Source organism: Rhinoraja longicauda, chromosome 6 (genome assembly GCF_053455715.1).
Source record: "Rhinoraja longicauda isolate Sanriku21f chromosome 6, sRhiLon1.1, whole genome shotgun sequence".
Classification (NCBI taxonomy): Eukaryota; Metazoa; Chordata; class Chondrichthyes; order Rajiformes; family Arhynchobatidae; genus Rhinoraja; species Rhinoraja longicauda.
This window is the reverse complement of record NC_135958.1, coordinates 65,047,932-65,069,259: the sequence shown is the minus strand read 5'-3', so window position 1 is coordinate 65,069,259 and position 21,328 is coordinate 65,047,932. Positions and strand designations below refer to the sequence as shown.

General features: G+C 41.0%; 1 protein-coding gene across 6 annotated transcripts in view; it reads right to left on the bottom strand.

Moving 5' to 3' along the window:
* The window catches only part of LOC144594524 (uncharacterized), a 29,798-nt gene extending 8,719 nt beyond the window's left edge, over window positions 1–21,079 (bottom strand). For 3 of the 6 annotated variants that reach the window (XM_078401181.1, XM_078401177.1, XM_078401182.1), the window contains exons 1-4: window positions 20,475–20,745; window positions 14,493–18,124; window positions 6,356–6,449; window positions 4,363–4,412 (exon numbers count right to left, since the gene is read on the bottom strand). In XM_078401181.1, coding sequence (XP_078257307.1) covers window positions 4,363–4,412; window positions 6,356–6,449; window positions 14,493–18,101 — 3,753 coding nt within the window. In that variant the 5' untranslated portion in view covers window positions 18,102–18,124; window positions 20,475–20,745. The other 3 variants (XM_078401180.1, XM_078401178.1, XM_078401179.1) reach the window with 3 other exon arrangements.
* Window positions 21,080–21,328: the final 249 nt, after the last annotated feature.

The window sequence follows — 21,328 nt, the reverse complement described above, 5'->3', positions numbered from 1 at the left end:
TGCACAGAGGGAATGCAACTTAAAACTGAGGTAAACACTGGGGTTTCTAAATGCTTGTTTAAATAAGTAGTCATTTTCATATCATTAGTTACAGACTGAATTGTGCAATGCTTGATGTGTCTATGTCACATAAATATAAGTGAACAAAAGTTATCGATGACGGTGTCATTTTGGCACTTCAAGGATTTAATATCCAATTTCGCACCAAATGATTACGTTTTGACCAGCAAACTAATTATTTGAATAATATCACACGTCCAATAGATGTCCATAACACATTTTTAAAAAATTCTGTCATCATGGATACATAGACAACAGGTGCAGGAGTAGGCCATTTGGTCCTTTGAGCTAGCACCACCATTCAATGTGATCATGGCTGATCATCCACAATCAGTACCCCGTTCCTGCCTTCTCCCCATACCCCTTGGTTCCGCTAGCCCTAAGAGCACTATCTAACTCTCTTTTGAATGCATCCAATGAATTGGCCTCCACTGCCTTCTGAGGCAGAGAATTCCACAAATTCACAACTCTGTGTGAAAAGGTTTCTCCTCATCTCAGTTCCAAATGGCCTACCCCTTATTCTTAAAACTGTGGCCTCTGGTTCTGGACTCCCCCAACATCGGGAACATGTTTCCTCCACCTCGAATGTCCAATCCCTTAATAATTTTATGTTTCTATAAAATCCCCTCGCATCCTTCTAAATTCCAGTGAATACAAGCCCAGTCGCTCCATTCTTTCATCATATGACAGTCCCGACATCCCAGGAATTAACCTCGTGAACCTAGGCTGCACTCCCTCAATAGCAAAAATGTCTTTCCTCAAATTATGGGACAAAAACTGCACACAATACTCCAGGTGTGATCTCACCAAGGCCTTGTACAACTGTAGAAGTACCTCTTTGCTCCTATACTCAAATCCTCTTGTTATGAAGGACAAAATGCCATTAGCTTTCTTCACTGCCTGTTGTATGTACATGCTTACTTTCAGTAGGAAAATAACTGCAGATGCTGGTACAAATCGAAGGTATCACAAAATGCTGGAGTAACCCAGCGGGTCAGGCAGCATCTCTGGAGAGAGAATGGGCGACGTTTCCTTTTTCCTAATCTGACATCATTCAGATAATAATCTGCCTTCCCGTTCTTGCCACCAAAGTGGATAACCTCACATTTATCCACATTATACTGCATCTGCCATGCCCACTCACCCAACCTGTCCAAATCACCCAGCATTCTCATAGCATCCTCTTCACAGTTCACGCTGCCACCCAGCTTTGTGTCATCTGCAAATTTGCTAATGTTACTTTTAATTCCTTCATCTAAATCATTAATGTATATTGTAAATAGCTGCAGTTCCAGCACTGAGCCTTGCGGCACCCCACTAGTCACTGCCTGCCATTCTGAACAGGACCCGTTAATCCCTACTCTGTTTCCTGTCTGCCAACCAATTTGCTATCCATGTCAATACCCTGCCCCCAATACCATATGCTCTAATTTTGCCCACTAATCTCCTGTGTGGGACCTTATCAAAGGCTTTCTGAAAGTCCAGGTACACTACATCCATTGGCTCTCCCTTGTACATTTTACTTGTTACATCCTCAAAAAATCCCAGAAGATTTGTCAAGCATGATTACCCCTTCGTAAATCCATGCTGACTTGGATCTTGTTACTGCTATTCAAATGCGCCGCTATTACATCTTTGATCATTGACACTAGTATCTTCCCCACTACCGATGTCAGGCTAACTGGTCTATAATTCCCTGCTTTCTCTCTCCCTCCTTTCTTGAAAAGTGGGATAACATTAGCTACCCTCCAATCCACATGAACTGATCCAGAATCTATAGAATATGGATCCAACAAATCATCCGCCAACATTTCCGTCACCTACAACGGGACCCTACCACTGGCCATATCTTCCCATCCCCTCCCCTCTCTGCGTTCCGCAGAGACCATTCCCTCCGTAACTCCCTGGTCCACTCGTCCCTTCCTACCCAAACCACCCCATCCCCGGGCACTTTCCCCTGCAACCGCACGAGATGCAACACCTGTCCCTTTACCTCCCCCCTCAACTCCATCCATGGACCCAAACAGTCTTTCCAGGTGAGACAGAGGTTCACCTGCACCTCCTCCAACCTCATCTATTGCATCCGCTGCTCCAGATGTCAACTTATTTATATCGGCGAAACCAAGCGCAGGCTCGGCGATCGCTTCGCTCAACGCCTGCGCTCGGTCCGCGTTGGCCAAACTGGTCTCCCAGTGGCCGAGCAACTTCCCCTCCCATTCCCAGTCTGACCTTTCTGTCATGGGCCTCCTCCAGTGCCATAGTGAGGCCCACCGGAATTTGGAAGAATAGCACCTCATATTTCGCCTGGGCAGCTTGCAGCCCAGTGGTATGAACATCGACTTCTCCCACTTTAGATAGTTCCTCTGTCCCTCTCTTCCCCTCCCCCTTCCCAGATCTCCCACTATCTTCCAGTCGCCACCTATATCCTTCCTTTGTCCCGCCCTCCTGACATCAGTCTGAAGGGTCTCGACCCAAAACGTCACCCATTCTTCTCTCCTGAGATGCTGCCTGACCTGCTGAGTTACTCCAGCATTTTGTGAATAAATACCTTCGATTTGTACCAGCATCTGCAGTTATTGTCTTATACTACCAATGAATCCACGATTTCTAGAGCCACCTCCTTGAGTACCCTGGGATGCAGACCATCAGGCCCTGGGGATTTATCAGCCTTCAGTCCCATCAGTCTACCCAACACCATTTCCTGACTAATGGGAATTTCCTTCAGTTCCTCCATCACCCTCGGTGTCCTAGTACATCTCAGATTGGTTCTGTCTTCACTAAGGAAGACACAAACAAAGTACCTGTTCAACTTGTTTGCCATTTCCTTGATCCCCATAATAAATTCACCTGGTTCTGTCTTCAAGGGATCCACATTTGTCAACTATTTTGTTCCTCTTCACATACCTAAAAAAGCTTTTACTATCCTTCTTTATATTCTTGGCTAGCTTACCTTTGTACTTCATCTTTTCTCCCCATATTCCGTTTTTAGTTACCTTCTGTTGTTCTTTAAATGTTTCCCAATCCTCTGGCGTCCCGCTCATCTTTGCTATGTTATACGTCTTCTCTTTTATTTTTATACTGTCCTTGACTTCCCTTGTCAGCCACGGTCGCCTCTTATTCCCCTTAGAATCTTTCTTCCTCTTTAGAATGAAATGATTCTGCATCTTCTGGATTATTCCCAGAAATTCCTGCCATTGCTGTTCCTCCATCATCCCTGCTAGGGTCCCTTTCCAGTCAACTTTGCCAGCTCCTCCCTCATGCCTCCTTAGTCCCCTTTGTTCAATTGCAATACTGACACTTCTGATTTTACTTTCTCCCTCTCAAATTGCAGATTAAAACTTATCATATAATGGTCACTACCTCCTTCCTTTACCTTGAGTTCCCTTATCAAATCCGGTTCATTACATAACATTAAATACAGAATTGCCTGATAGGCTCCAGTACAAGCTGCTCTAAGAATCCATCTCGGAGGCACTTGACAAACTCCCTTTCCAGTACCAACCTGATATTCCCAGTCTCCCATAACCACCATAGTGGTTATCACCATTTTTGTTACATGCTAATTTTAACTCCTGATGCAACTTGCACCCTATCTCCAGGCTACTCTTTGGGGGCCTGTAAATAACTCCCATTTGGGTCTTTTTACCCATACAATTTTTCAGTTCTATCCACAATGACTCTACATCTTTTGACTCTGTCACCCCTCACAAGGGACTGAATTTCATTCCTTACCAACAAAGCCACCCCACCCCCTTTGCCCACCTGTTTGTCTTTTCGATAGGACGTATAGCCCTGAATATTCAGTTCTCAGCTCCGATCTTTTTGCAGCCATGTCTCTGTAATTCCCACAACATCATACTCACCAATTTCTAAGTGAGCCTCAAGCTCATCCACTTTATTTCTTATACTTCACGCATTCATATACAACACTTTTAATTCGGTATTCACCTCCTTTCTCACACCAGTTCCTCTTTCACCTGACCTTACTTTGTTATCCCTGCTTGAACTTTCCATTCCATTAATTTGGGTGTCTTTTGTAACTTTTCCTGTACTCTCTTCCCCTTTAACTCCATCCTTATACTCCCAATTTGTCAACTCCTCCCCCCCCGCTATTTAGTTTAAACCCTCCCGTGTAGCACTAGCAAACCTGGCTGTCACAAAAGTATTTTTTATGTTGCACAACCTAGATACAGTTGAAAGAAAAAGCAACAAATATGAAAAGTACCAAGGTTTCATTTCTAAACATAAACAAAATAAATGCATAACTTATAAATAGTGAAAAATGAAGCACTATTGCCATACCTTATGTTTTGCACATTTCATTGAGAAATTATCTTCATTGAGGGAACATTCTGTAATATACAGAAGATGCTGGTCAACAAATATCCTTCACATCTAGAGATACATTTATATTGCAAAAATAAGATCAGACACAATTAACATAGGCTCAAAACATAGACAACGATATGATAGAACTTTATTAAATCAGCTGTGGACAAGAATCCCCATGCATTCAATGATAATTCCATATGCCAAACTGCAAGTATAACATATATAGTTCCTATTATTTAGAAATGTAAGTTGAGATGCTTTCCACATTAATTAATGCTCACAAATGCAGCCAAAGCTCTTTCAAAGAGATGGCTAAGACATAACAGGCTGCGGCACCTTTCTACACCGTAAGAATATACGATTCTGATGGACTGTCACCAGCCTGAAACAATGACTCTGCTTCATTCTCCCTGGATGCTGCCCAACATTGTGAATATCTCCAGAATTTTATATTTTTATTATTTAGTTCCAAAACCTTTAATGAACACGACCTTTAAAGGGGCACGATGCATTGCTTTTTATAGCACTTAATATTGTGTTGTAGAATTCCACTTCAAGGTGAATGGAATCCACATGCATCTCATATATACACATATATCTGAAGAAGGGTCCCGACCCGAAACGTCACCCATTCTTTCTCTCCAGAGGTGCTGCCTGTCCTGCTGAATTACTCCAGCATTTTGTATCTATCCACATATATTGGAGTAATTTTGCCCACATTAATGTCCCATCGTATTGGTTTCGGTGCTCCCATTAAATTAATATGTGATGCTCAATACAAGACGACAATTAAAGGGCTTTCCTCCATAAGCTGCTGGACATCATGTATCTCTTTTTTGTAACAGATGATATTAGTGTTTCAGTGAAGTATGGGTATGGGTATCTGTTATGCTTTAGCTCTTTTTTTTAGCCGAACAGAAAATACAAAGGCACCATAGTTTTTTTGTAGCACCAAGTATTCAGCACATCAAGGTTAATAGCAGGATAATGGGTCCATCAACTAATGCATCAAATTCTGTATTGGCCTACTGGGACAAGGCACAGTCTTTCATGACAGGTGCAAGCTTTCTGATTGTGCTTCAATTGCTTTTTCCCCTGCCAGAGATAAGAATTCCTCCCTACCCCCTTCCTTTGGCCTTTCTATTCTAATAATGCAACTTCTCTCCCCAAAAAAATGACCCATTTACCCAATGAATTACATATATATGTTATCAGTGATACTATTAGTATTGCAATGTAATATTATGCAATGTAAATAGTAGTGCAATCGGGGTGAGACATTTTCATTTTATGCTTACAATAGCTAGCTGAAGAACTGAAACATCGTGCTCCTCAACTCTGACTGTGACTGATAAGAAAATTTGGAGCTGTGGAACGTTTGGGTGAAATAATGGTCGTTCATTGCTACTGGAACAATGGTGAGAGCCAAGAGGAGATGAATAGCAGCAACACCCATGCACAATAGGAAAGAATGTACAATTTTACTTGAAGGATATTCATTTCAATACATTAAACATGGGAACAACGACCCACTACTTCTAACACCAATATTCATTTCAATACATTAAACACCTGAATGGACTTTAGCAAATATTGGTTCAACTCTACATCACATTCAAAGTTACATCAAATTTAACCTGAACGTCGTTTAAAATAATGGCATACATTATTCACTACCCATTTGCTAAATTTACTGTTTTAATATGCATATCTGAAATTCTGGATAATTTAAATTTGAGCAAAAAAAACTTTAAATTATCTGCATAATGTCCACTCAGCATTAATTGGGTCATTACTTTTATTGGAATTCATGACCGGTATTCATCATCAGTGTCCTTTTTAATGCAGAAAGCATGATTAAAGTGAAAAAGCACATTATTTGCCGAGTACAAAATGGTTGCATTCAGTTCGTCAAACCCATTAAAAAAACTTTATAATTAAAAATAACTGAAGAGATACTTACTACTATCTACAGCACAGGCATAGTGGTACTTAAGAGGGCAGCCTTTAATGTAGCAGCCTAAAGTGGCACCAGTCTTCTGACACATGGAACAGAACTGTAGAAACCAAATGAACATCAATAAAATATTTACCAAATGGAAGCAGGGCAGGTAAATCATAGGGCAGCACGAGCAGATTTCAAATTTTCAGCAGTAGCATCCATCTTTGTAGTCTAATGGAGAGCAGCAGTAGTTTGCTTAAGTGTTTGAATCATTATTAAACATTATTGACAAATTAAGTCCCTTTTCCTCTCAAATATTTTTCCAATTGTAGCTATTATTTCATCCAAATGATAACATTTCTGAAAATGATATGTGCGAATTGTTCTGCACTTTCAACCCTCTCCAAACTGCCTGCACCACATGACAAACAGATCATAATGAACCAAAAAAGAAATGCATACATTTGGTAAACAGTTTTCGAGAGAAAACACCATTAAACACCATTAAATCATTCTGCACAATTTATTCTTCTTTATTATACTTTGTAGTTATATGAGACGCCAGCAAAACTATCAATGTTTGAATCAAAATGGGAAATTGACAGCTAATTTAAGATCTTCTTGGACAGCAAGATGAATATAGAAATCCTGAAGTGGCTGTCAGTGAATCAGCTGTAAAGCACTTCTGAAATAGTTTCAATACAAACTATTGAAAAATATGGTTCTTTAATACATGATAATTGAGAGGCTCAGTACCAGGATATAATCATTGCATACAGACAAAATGCTGCAGTAACTCAGCTAGACAGGCAGCATCGCTGGAGTGAAAGGCGAGGACCAAGGGAACTCGGTCCTTGTTGGGTCTGAGGGGAGAGGGAGAAAAAGCAGAACTCAGGGACATACACCGATGAGCCAAAATATTATGACCACTGACAGGTGAATTGATTATCTTGTTACAATGGCACCTGTCAAGGGGTGGGATATATTAGGCAGCAAGTGAACAGACAGTTCTTGAAGTTGATGTGTTGGATGCAGGAGAAATGGGCAGGAGTAAAGACCCGAGCGACTTTGCCAAATTGTTATGGCCATCTCTGAAACGGCAAGGCTTGTGGGGTGCTCCCGGTCAGCAGTGGCGTGTACCTACCGACAGTAGTCAGAGGAGGGACAAACCACAAACCGGCGACAGGGTGTTGGGCGCCCAAGGCTCATCGATGCGCGAGGGCAACAAAGGCTATCCCGTCTGGTCCGAACCGGCAGAAGGTCTACTGTGGCACAAGTCACAGAAAATTTTAATGGTGGTCTCGGGAGGAATGTGTCACAATACACACTGCATCGCACCCTGCTGCGTATGGAGCTGCGTAGCCACAGGCTGGTCAGAGTGCCCATGATGACAATGTTTTGTCTCATCTATGTAGAAGAGACGAGGGTGAGGGATCCATCTAGGACAGCCAGAGGGAAACCACATTCATTCAAGAATGAGGACGTCTCAGATGGGCAGACGGAGGAATTGAGATTAGGGGATAGTGTCTTTGCAAGAGGCAGGGTGGGACGAAGTGTAGTCAAGACAACTGTGGGAATCGGTAAATTTGCAGTAAATGTCAATCGATAGTCTCCAGTGATGGAGACGGAGAGATCAAGAAAGGGAAGAGGTGTCAGATAGTCCAGATATCATGGGCCCCAGCTATGCCTGCACTTTTGTTGATTACGTCGAACAGTTCTTGTTCCAGGCATATACGGGTCCTATCCCCCAACTCTTTCTCCGCTATATCGACAACTGTATCGGGGCTACCTCCTGTACCCATGAAGAACTCATGGACTTCATTAACTTCACCACCAACTTCCACCATGCCCTCAAATTCAGCTGGACTATCCCTTCACCAGGTCCAGCTGGAATATCCCTGGCTTATGGATCAAAATTGCAGAAGTACAAGGCACAGTCTTTTGCAGAATTGTTGATACACTGAAGGCAGCCATTTAATCCGTTGAAATGTCCTCCTCATAACAGTGGGCTGGTGCCGCAGTATTGAACATTTGCAATCTTCCAAGAAAATGTATAATGCTAAACCCAACAAATACATCAGCTTAACAATGATGAGGAACCTACTAAAATTTAATTAAGAACAAAATGAATTGTCGATTAGACAAGTATGGGAATAATAATAAAATAAATTTGATGCATTTTTTTGTGAAACTAACGTAGTTTTTTTCAAATGTAACAGTGAGGGCAATGAGCATTAGATAAAATGCCACATAATAATCTTGTCTGAAAAATTGAAGCCCATGGATTAAAAGGCTCAGTGGCAATGAAAACACAGGAAAGGGAGTCATGGTGAATAGTTGTTTACCACCAAATTGCTATATTACTGTATTAGAGTCGAGGAGGTGCTAGACGTCCCAAGGTGCGTGAAGGTAGATAAATCTCCCTGACCTAACGGTGACACGGAGGTGCAGCAGTAGAGTTATTGCCTTACAGCAGCAGAGACCCGGGTTCCATCCTGTCTACGGGTGCTGCACAGAGTTTGTACGTTCTCCCCCTGATCGTGTGGATTACCTCCAAGATCTTCAGTTTCCTCCCACACTCCAAAGACGTACAGGTTTGTAGGTTAATTGGCCTGTATAAATGTAAAATTGTCCCTTGGGTGGGGATAGTGTTAACGTGCAGGGATCGCTGGTCGGTGCAGACCCGGTCAGCCGAAGATCCTGTTTCCGCGCTGTATCTCTAAACTAAACTAACAAGATATATCCGAGGACCCAGTGGCAAACTGGAGAAGAAATTGAAGGAGCCCCGATGGAAATATATGAATCATTGTTAGACACGGGTGACATGCTGGATGCTGGGCTAATGCTTAAGAAGGAAAAGGTTGGGAACTATAGACAGCTTAATATCTGTGATAGGCAACTTACTGGAGATTATTCTGAGATGAGATATAAATACACATTTGAATAGAGGCTGATTTGGGACAGTCAATGCAGTTTTGTACTTGGTAGATCATATCTCATGAATTTGAGGTTTTTAAAGAATTAACCAAGGAGCTTGACGAGGGCAAGGCTGTAGACATTGTCTATAAGGACCTCAGTAGGGCCTGCTATAAGGTAGGCTGCTCTAGAAGGCTAGATCGCATGAGATCCAGGGAGAGCTAGCTAACTGGACACAAAATTGACTTCATGGCTGCATTTGGAGTACAGTGTTCTGTTTTCACCACCTTGCTGTAGGAAGGATGTCATTAAGCTGGAAAGAGTGCAGAGATGATTTACAAGAGTGTTGCCAGGATTCAAGAGATTGAGCTGAGCTAAAGGGAGAGATTGAACACATTAGGACTTTATTCCTTGGAGTGCAGGAGGCTGTAAAAGTGTTGAAAATCAGAAGGAGAATTGATAGGGTGAATGTACTTTTTTTACCCAGGGTTTTACCCAGGGCAGGGGAATCAAGAACTAGAGAACGTGGGCTTAAGGTGAGAGGGTAGAGATTTAATAGGAACCTGAAAGATAACTTTTTCACAGAAAAAGTTATATGGAATGAGGAGGTAGTTGTGGCAGGTACAATAACAACATTTACACTTGGACAGGTACATGGATAGGAAAGGTTTAAAGGGATGAAATCCATTCAAATGTTTGATATACATTAATAGCTTGGGATTTGTATGTACAAAGTATCATATTGAAATCTACACATAACTCAAAACTTGTCAATGTGCTAAACAGTGTGGGTGGTGAAAGACTCCAAATGATTAAGCAGACACAAGGCTGATGACATTTAAAGTGGTACAGATACTTGGAGTAGTGCTTGTACTAAATTTGGACAAGCCTGGACTGCTTGAGAAAGCAATTTTAAAAAAGTACATGGCAATGCAGGTTTAATAAAGAAAGGTTATAATTAGAGTAAATTGTGTACAATTCTGGTCGCTACGTTAGAGGAAAGACATGAAAATCCCAGGGATGATACAGAAAAGATTTATTGGAATGGTTCCAGTGATGAGGGAATTAAATTGTATGATTAGATTGGAGAAGCAGGGACGGCTCTCTGTACAACAAAAAAAATGGTGATTGGATAAGGGCATTTAAAATCAAGGGTCTAGACAGAAAGAAAGAAAAAATTGAAAAACTTGCCAATGGAGTCAAAAGGATTGTAAACCTGAGAATGCAAGTTTAAACGCGATTGGTAAAAGTGCCAGTGGTGGCATGAGCAGCATCCATTACACATAGCAAACAATCTGGAATTCACTACCTGAAGCCAGATTAAATCGTTCATTGTGTTCAAAGAGCAATCAAGAGATATCTGGACAACAAAAATTACAGAACTGTGGGAAAAGAGCCATAGATTACAACTTACTATGTTGCATTTGCAGAGAACTGCCATGGGCTCAACAGGTCAAAGTGTCTCCTATTAAGTAATGATTACATCCAAATTCAAATCTTACAAATTAGCATGATTTGTAATTGTAAAAGTACTATTGATTTCCTGTGTAACTAGTTATTGGTGCTCAGGTATACTGAGGACAGGCACGTTTAGATGTTAACCTGACCACGAGGAAAGGGGTCAAGTCTTGCTGACAGCTGGTGCACCACTAGGCAGAAATGCAGAATGCATCAGATGTGGTCAGTCTGATATTCTGTTCCACCCATGGACTCAACCCCCCGGACATTCTGCAACATAATGAGCCATGGGCTGGGTACAACATGCATCTCGACACTTAGCTTGATGCCAACCACAAAGTAGACGCGTCATTTGAAATGGGTTGTTGACCTTTCATTAAGGGTAAATCTCGCTGAACTTTTTGCTTACTTTATTTCACTTAATATTCATATTGTTTATTAAATAAATTTGTTAATTTGTTTTAATTATATTAAATCAATTTCAATCATTCTCAAAGTCTCTGATTATCAAAGGCTATCAAGACAATAGTGGGGTAGAGGCAAACTCTCAAGATGTTACACTTACAGCTGATCACTAATGCTGATCACTTACACTTATAGCTGATTGACTCATGGAATAGCCACGAAAGGGACCAGAAGTTAGTAGAGCCGTGGGACTAATATGGTTTGGTTTTGGGAGTTTGTTTGGCAAATGGCCAGTGGGTCAGATGGAGTATGATGCAGCCTACCAGTTCATTACAAAACCAGTAAGTGAGCTATTATAGTAGCTTGTAAATTTCAGGTTCAAGATCATAAAATGCAATTATGAAACAATCAGCTTGTTTTAATCTTGTTAAATGCAACAGTGAGTACACTTCAAAATGTACTTTATTGGTTGCAAACATGTTGGGACGTCTTCAGGCCGTAGAAGACATGAAACAGCTGCATACTCTTTACACCACACGTCCATCCTGGTGTGAATATATCAAACATTCAATCCAACAGCTGGTGACTCTTTGGGGAACTAGTTATCTTGAAGGTAGACACAAAATGCTGGAGTAACTCAGCGGGACAGGCAGCATCTCTGCAGAAAAGGAATGGGTGACGTTTCGAGTCGAGACCCTTCTTCAAACTTGATGTCAGGGGAGTGGGCGGGATAGAGATAGGATGTAGTAGGAGAAAGTAAGACTGGAAGGAGAACTGAGAAGGGGGAGGGGATGGAGAGAGAGGGAAAGCAAGGGCTATTTGAAGTTAGAGAAGTCAATGTTCATACCGCTGGGGTGTAAGCTACCCAAGCGAAATACGAGGTGCTGTTCCTCCAATTTGCACTGGGCCTCACTCTGACAATGGAGGAGGCCCAGGACAGAAAGGTCAGATTGGAAATGGGAGGGGGAGTTAAAGTGTTGAGCAAGGAGTCAGAGTGAGGCCCAGCGCAAATTGGAGGAACAGCACCTTGGGTGAAGTTTCGGAAGATCGGACAGTAGTTAATGTTGTACCATTATTTCAGCAAGGAGAAACTGGGGCACTACTGGCCAGTGAACCTGACATCAATGTGGATAGGTTGTTGTCAAGGATTCTGAGGGACAGGATCTATCAGCACTTGGGTAGGCACAGACCGATTAGGAGTAGTCAACATGTCTTTGTGCATGGGCAATTTAGTCACCATGAGGGTGACAGAATGATCACAAAATTGTTACAGAATTCTGCCACAGAAGGCGGTGGAGGCCAATTCACTGGATGTTTTCAAGAGAGAGTTAGATATAGCTCTTAGGGCTAACGGAATCAAGGGATATGGGGAGAAACGATGTACTGATTTTGGATGATCAGCCATGATTAGATTGAATAGAAGTGCTGGCTTGAAGGACCGATTGGCATACTCCTGCACCCACTTTCTATGTTTCTATGAGGGCAAGGCAGTGGACATTGTAAGGATTCTAGCAAGGCCTTTGACTAGGTTCCACATAGTAGGTTTGTCCAAAAGCTTACACAGCGTGGAATTCAAGATGAGATTGCATGGAATTCAAGATAAGTTTGCATGGAATTTTTTTAAGCTAAATTAGCCATTGGATTGAAAATTGATTTGGAGGATATTTATGGAGTTATTATTTCGATTGGCAGCCAGAGACCAGTGGTGTGCCACAGGGATCAGTGTTGGATCCACTGCCGCTTGTAATATACAATGATTTGGAAGATAGTACAGTTAACTTTGTTAGTAAAATTGCAGATGACAACAAAACGAATGATAGGGTGGACAGTGAAGAAGGACATCTAAGTTTGGAACAGGATCTAGCTCAGTTGGGAAGATGGACTAAGGAATGGTGAAACTCTCTCAAGTGTGAGGTGTAGCACTTCGGTATATCAAAGCAAGGTAGGAATTAAACAATAACTGGTAGAGCCCTGGAGAGTGCTGCTGAACAGAGAAATCTGAGAGTGTTAACTAATCATAACTGTAGCTCTTAAAAACCAACTTAACCTCTGGGTTATTAAAAATACACCAGTACTGCAATAATTGAAGTAAATTTGAGCTAGTGGTCGTCTTCATTATAGTGACAAAATCAAGCCTCATTCAAGGAAACTTGTGGAACTGCCAAAGCCTAGTCACTATTCATCATATAAGCATTAACGTTCTGTACCAACTACAATCAAATTTCCACTGGAACCAGAGCAATTGTTTGAACAAATTCTTAACATTTATGGCTCCATTTCATAAAACTGGAAGTTACATTGCAGAATTATACAATGTGCTCCAATTCAAGCTTTACCCTAAAAAGCAACATGTACAATCACTAAATGGGCATTAAGCTTGCATTATATTATCATTCAATTTGAGTATTTCCAGATTCACAAATACTTTTCATTACAATGCTAACTTAAAATGAATAACAACACTTCTAATATAATCAGCAGCTATGGATTGTGACAGGAAGGTACAAATGTAAAAAAAATCTAGATCTCAAGGAGCAATGAGTTAGATTGAGAATGCGAATCATCCAGAAATTATTCTGTATTCCCTTACTTCGTTACACAGTAAATCTCTGGAGGAACTGAACACAAATGAATGTGGAGGTGCGGGTGGGGGCAGGGAAATCAGAGATGATGGGGGGAAAAGGTCAATATAAATGGTCAACATGAGGTTTGGCATTTAAAATTAGGAACAAGATATAGAACAAACATGCCTGTTGTTTTACAAGGTTAGGTGAGGGTCGCTTAAAAAAACAAACTGGAAACGAGCAGGCTCACCTCTTCATTTGCTCGCATAGGGAAAGTGGGAATTTTGAAAAGGGAAGTTTTCGCACTTCTAGTTATCTCGAAATATTATTTAAATATAAATGCACTGCATCTTGTTTGGCACGAGCAGCCAATTGAACCAGTGAAACTCTGATCTTATCCACAGGATCAAACCTTTCTCTTTTTGCCTTTGTAAAGTTTTCAAGTTGGAATTACAAACCATGCTATGCGGTTCCTTTTCATTTCTGCTGAACACTTATTCAAACTTGCAAAGTGATGATGAAGAATTCTCTCCAAAAGGTTCTGAGATCGTCCATTTAAATGAAGTTTTAATTTTTAAAAACGTCTCCTTATTACTTTACTGAGATGATTCATTGCGATGAAAACAAAGAGTGCATAACATTTTTCTCCTTCCAATGAACATTCAGAGATCCTAACACATGGCTAGATGATCAGATTGTTGGTGCAGTGTCTTTCAATTTTTTATAAAAAAGTCAAAAGCTGAGGATTTAAAAGGCTACTTAAGAAGCAAATAAGTTAAACTGTACAATATTCTACAATTCCTTGGCTTACTTACCGTCTCCTGTGCAATGTTGACAGCTTCCAACAACCCATATAACTTCCCTCTTACAAGAAATACACCAGCACACCAAGTCACACAGTCTTCATGCATCCAATATTCATTAGCATCCATTGCAACCAATGGGGGCTGGTACCACTCTTCCAAAGTTGGCTCAATCTTGGCCTTCTTACTTTCTGAACATTTTGAGGTCTCTTCCACACTATCAACACTTCTACGTTTCTGGCCACGAGTTGGTGCCCCTTCCCTCATCCTCGACTCTTGGCTTTGTCCAGAAGTTTTATTTACTGCATTCCTAATGGAATTACAAATAGAGCCAGAGACAACAGTGCTAATTTGATCAGTCTTTACTTCTTTTGATCGGGAAGTCTGGCTATTTGATGTATATCCCCGAGGATAGAAAGGTCCAAAAAGATCACCTCGCTCCATTGCATTTGCAGACAGGCCACAAAGACAGCAGACTAGAAAATTTTTATGAGCCGCCTCATTTATTACAGGGCCTGGTGTTAAACAAGAAGATTTTGGAATTGCACCATGTGACTGCTGATGGGAATGTTTCTTTTGTTTAAGATTATTATTATCCTCTTCGGGATAGTTTACTACTGTACACATAGAATAACCTTTGGTCTCTGCCCTAACATAAGGCGAAAAACTATCATATCTTTCTCGACGGTCTTCAGCCTTAAGAGTCAAGGCTCTTAATCTTATCTCAGGTTCTGCTGGTGCAAAGAACATTGAAGCCTGTCTCCGCTGTGACTGCCGCTTTTTACCTGCTGACTTATGTGCTCGCTTCCTTACTGTGCACTGTGTTCTTGGCTGGGAAGATGGTGGCCGGGATGACACACAGTTCTTGGACTCAGAGGCATTCCTGGAACTTCTTGAATGTTTCCTTCTGTTCCCATTTAGACATTTGAGATCAGGCTCACCAAACCCATGCTTTTCACTAGAAGTATGTTCCTCCCAATGAGGCTCCATTGACTGCTTTGAAGATGAAGATGCATTGCATAAAGACTTGCCGGAAGAAACTGGAGTGGTCAGTTTTGTTGCACGTCCGTGGCAGGATGCTGGAATTGAGGTAGATTTATTTCTGTTAAATTTCTCCACAGTTGTTGAGCTAGTTTCCCCTTGGTTCGTCTCATATTGTTCTTGCATTTTACATTCTAAACTCATTTTTTGCGAGGAATCCTTGATGCAAGGAAGAGATCCAGAACAGCCTTTGGACTTCTGTTCTGCCACAGACCCAGATGACTTGTGCCTTGGTGGTTGAAACCTGGTAGGAGTATGAGTTGGCCCATCCCTACTTCTTCTTAGTCTCTCACCAAGGTTATTAGGTGCTTTTGACTTGGGTTGAGTGACTATATTTTGCACAATTTGCTCCAGTCTCATTCCCCTCTGCCTCGGTGGCAAAATCTTCCTTTCAAAAGGCTTGGGTTCGGCATTCTGGAGTGGCCGATCTTCATTTGTCTGATTCAAATGCTGTTGAGATGCCATCCTCCTCTTCTTCTTCTCTCGAACTGGAGGCCGGTTCCAGTCCTGATGTGCACCAGTCCTTGCATCTGAACAATTATCATCTTCGTCATCCGAGATGCAAACTACTTCACTGTCCTCATACTTGGCCACAATGGTCTGTTTTCTCCTGTTTGGAATTTGCTGCTCTGTCTGGACAGACATGACCTTACATTCATTATCATTACTGGAGCTCTCACCGGGTTCTGCCTCCTCTTCATGAATACTCTTGTCTGACTTGGATAAAGATAGACTCATAGAAATGCTGCATGACATTGAAGCAACATTATTTCTTTTCAGATCTAACACGTATCCCCGGACATCGTATTTTCCCTCAGTTTCAAGAACATTTAGTTTATGCAATTCAAGAGAGCACGGCTTTATCCTAGGATGGCTACTTTCTAAAGTTGATGGTTTTGCCAAGGAAGGAAGCATTTCTTTATTGAATGAGCCTGAATTTCTGCTGGTCTCATGTACATTGTTAACTATCTGCAACGATTCAGGCATCAAATTTGGTTCACCCATTAGGATATCATCATTTGTGTCATTAGCAGAAGTTTGTTCTGGTGATTTTTTATAATTGTTTCCATAATTTGGAGACTGTTCAATTACTTTAATATTTGATGCCAGATTTCCACTGGACAGAGAAATTATATCATCTGCGGAGCTGCAGCTGGTCTGCAAGGCACTGCTATTTTCAGTGGCTACTCCATCCTTTCCTGAACAATACATTTCTCCATTATTTAGGTCAAATGATAAATCTATTTCGTGCTCATGCAAACATTCTCCAATTATTATATTTTGTTGTGATAATTCATCAGTTTGAAAGACTGCAACGTTACCTGATGTACATATAGCTTTTTCTGAATTTTGCAAGAAGTTACTGCTGCATGCATTGGGTGCCATTTTACAACCTGATGTTGTGTTAGTCTCGATCCTTTCTGTGTCTGCCCTTTCATAATTATCTGCACTTAAACTTTGTGACGATTGCATGGAAGTGGAAGGTGGTTCCACTTTAGGACATGTTTCATTGAAATTGTCTCCACTTAGCCTTTCTTCAGAATTAGCTGGTACTACTGCCTCAAAAAAATCTATATTTTCTGTTTTTATTGTCATTGTGGTCTGATCTATGTAATTTATGTTTAAGTTGCACATAGGCTGAAGCTTCCTCTCTGTATGTTGGCTGCTAGAGGTTTTAATCCCAGAAAAAACATCAGTACCATTTTGCATTTCAGAGTGGTCCATCCTGCCCAGCAGGTTTTTGCTTTCACACTGTTCACTGTTGTTTGGTCTGTTCTCTGACTGAGTTTGTTTCATTACCTGCATTTCTAAGTTTTGAACAAGAGTTTCGGCAGAACTTACAGAGTCAATCCATTTACTTTCCTCATCCATTTCTCCAGAAAACTGGCACACAGAGTCCTGCATTTCAATATCAGGCAAAGCACTAGATTGTCCATACAGAATTTCCTCTGTCATATTTAATCTTTGTTCTAGTGAACTATCTGATTCATGGACGGCGGTTGCCACTAAAGGCAAGTCCAGGTCCAGTGCCTTTAGTCTATGCTGGTTCACAGTGCTGCAGTCAATTCCATTTTCAAGTCCTCTTCTAATGGATTCTAATTCACCAGATGGTGCCAAAACAGAAGTCTCAAATGACGAGTCAACAAAATTGGTAGGTGCAGATGAATCAAATGAGGCTGACAACATCTGCTGTGACTGCACACAAATAGAAGGAATAAAGAGTGATGGCAATGGCTGCTCATGCAAGGAATGCTGTAGAATCCGTTGGGAAGAGAACAGATGGGGCCGATTAACATAAGAGACAGTGACTGTAGTACTTGAGATGGCATCGTCCAGGTGAACCTTGTCAGTCTGTGGTACAGTGTTGGTCTCTATGTCACCGGGTGTGTTCTTACTACACATGCTGTAATGGGTATCCACAGTCCCACTATGCAATAGTTCTAAAGGATCATTTGCCTGTAACCCTGCTCTTTGATTTCTTGTACAATCGACAGAATAATCCACAGGGATGCTGAAATTAATTATGTCATCCTTCCTGCTTTGTAGCCCATCGGCCTGGTCCTGACCCGACTCCATCATGGTATTTTCTCTACTTCACTCTGCTATTTGTAGAAAGAAAATAAAAAAAGAATTGTTACTATTTAAAATGCATTATTAAAAAAATAAACATTGTAAATATATAAAAAATGAGACAATCTGTTAAGCAATAGTTTTACAGAAGTTTCTGTAAACAGATGCACCTACAAAACAAATCAGCATTTCTGTCACAACGCATCTTAGAATCATCTCAACATTCTTATTTAAAACTAATCTGAAACAGACGACAGTCTTTTAGTACACAGTAACATCCCACAAAGAGTAATGTGACAGCAGACAATCTCTTTATTAAAAAACAGTACTTTAAAATAAAACAGAATGTTTTGCTCTATTGAAAAGTACTTTTGTGGTTTGATATCCATACAAATTTTGGAAGAGCGGAGCTTCCCAAAGACAGAAAAATGTTGACAAAGCAACATGCTTCAGTGCTTACCTGGATTGTCAACTGAATTAGTGAGCTTGGGCTTTGGAGCAGAGTTTTAACTGGGTGTTTTTGTTCAAAGGAAAGTGATCCAAGCTAATACTTTCCTCAAAGAAAATTGTTCTCCCGTCACTTTGACATATAGTCTGGAATGCATTGTGAAAAGGAGAACTTTCTTGAGAAAGGGAAGCATTTTTTTTTTTTTTTTTAAGTGCTGTAGGTCTGAACTTCACTTTATGAATTTGAATTACTTTATTAGCTGGTCATATTCCTTTCTTTGAGATTTTCTTAATACTCACTCCTTTTAAGTCAGATGTTCGCAATGCAAATATTTTCTTCCAAATTAAAGGATGAAATAGCAACTGTCAAATTATCTACCTATTTGTTCAATTATTTTAGGCCTCTTCATCAAATTGTCCTCATAGAAACAACAAATGCTATAAGTGACCAAACCATACAATAAAATTAATGAAAAGCTCTGTAGTTAAGACCCATAACAATAAATGAGCCATACAGAGAAAACTTTAAATGTTGTAAGAAATCATGACATATGAAGTTTTGAATTGATTTCAACTATACATATCTACATTTCACCAATTACTCCAGATTTAACCAGAATTTTAAAACATACATAAGAATTGATTAATGTTCAAAAACATATCCATGTCTAACCAGAAATGTCTGCAAAAAGTATAGATACCAGTCAATGTATTGTTTCTGCCAAACAACATTTTCCCCAATTAATCCTTGTATTAACATTTGATGGAAATGAACATAAATTTGTATCGTGCATCACATCATCCACTCCAACACGAAAAGCAGGACATAATAGACAAAGAAAGAACAGAAACAGCAAGATGCATAATTTAGATTCAAAAGTTCAGCATCCATATTTTGGGAATACATGAGAATAATTCAAATTTAAATAGGTTTGTGAAACAAAAACACACCCGCCACGGCGTTATCCTTTGTCATGAGCAGCTTCATCAAGACACAAAGACCATCGCTTCAGTGAAAGCTGTATGCACAGTCTCATTCATTTCCACTAATTACCATAGCACACAGAACAGCCACATCCCAAGTGGATGGAACAAAACTGCACACGTGATCACACATCAGACACGAAGTGCATGTGCAGTACTGAGGCAGGAAATGAAAATGCTTTTATAGATAAGGGTTTTGATTGCAGCAAGGTAGAGGGGAATTTCGCTCGTTTTGACCCAGTCAGATCTTTTTTTTTAAAGCTTTACTATAACCAACAACATAGAGGACCAAATTGAATTAAAAACTTAAGTGCTAATGAAACTGGAAATTTGTTTCTGTTTGACAACTGAAATCAACCTATTCAATTTCTCTCGTGATTTTTAGGTACATTTGTTATTCTGTTATCGTTGGTGCAAGTAAATATACTAATCTGGATCTCACCAAAGCACATCGTGACAGCGGTGAATCAGCAACTTAAGTTATAAACTCTGGAGGCCTGAATCCTTCTTGCGCTTATGCTTTGTAATAAACGTTCCGCTGGAATAGAGACAAGTTTTTAACACTTTTATCATAAGATAAGGCAGTCCAGCTGAGAAGAATGTGATTTATTTTTTGTTACATTAACAATGATTCAGTCGAAGCTAACAACATTTTTTTTTAAAAAGCTATTTTAGAATTTAAATCGGATACGTGAGTTATTGAAGAGTTCGATGCGGAACAAGTCAAATCGCATCGGGAACAAACCGAAAGGACGATTGACATCGGATTATGACAAAAGACACGAGTCACCAGTCTAAACACAGCGCGCAGTAACTCGTGCTTATCTCGTCCCAAATTAGTTTGATCGCAGGGATGGTGAACCAGAACAAAGAGTTTGTTATTGTATCTATGTTACATAATACGTTTTGTATATCAATAACCAAAATCTGATCAACACATTAGTACATTACCTTCCTCAAGACTTCATCAATGAAGGGTCAGACTTTACTTCAATCAGTAGAAACTGGTCGAACAAATGCCACCACGGCGGCCTGGGATAGAGTGGCCGGGGTTGAGAGAGAGTGTCACACTCCTCTGCCTTTGTACATCTGACTGCAAGAATCTGGGATAAACATCATCGAGTCCACATGGGGTGTGGGTGGGTGTGGGTGTATGGGGGGGGGGGGGTGTTCCAAACAAAGGGAAACGCCGCCTCGCTCAACGCCTCCCCCGCACCTCAAGCGCCGCTTCTCAGCGGCAAACGCGGCCTCCGGAAAAGGAGCCTCACCTCTGTTCTAGTGGGCGTCCACCACCAAGCCTCTGGCCGGCCGGCTGGCTGATCCACTCACTCCAGCCCCAGGCTGTGTAGGCCGCCACTAGGCCTCGCGGTGTTTAGAAACAAAGGAGGGGAAGTCAGGAGGCAGGGCCAACGTCTCCTTCCTGACGCGATTGGAGAGCGGATTTTCTTTTCCCCTTCCCCTTTTTTTTTTTTTACCTGAAGCCACTCTTGTACGGCGCTGTCGCCGGCCGCGGCGATGAGGCTGTCACTCAGCCCACTATCTCCATGATGATGGTGGTGCGGTTGTCTCTCGGCCGGCGGTCTCCATAGCAGCGCAGTGAGGCTGTCGTACAAGCGGCCGTCTCCATGGCAGCGGCGAGCTCTGCCTGTCGATTCTGTTTAGCCACATGCATGCAGTCGGAAAGACCGTCTTGCAAATGAGCAGTTTTTTGTTTCGTTTTCGACTAGGGATACATATCAAAGTGTTAACCGTCGCTCTTTACATTAAACCAAACAAAGAAAAGGGCTGAGGAAAAACTAAAAAAA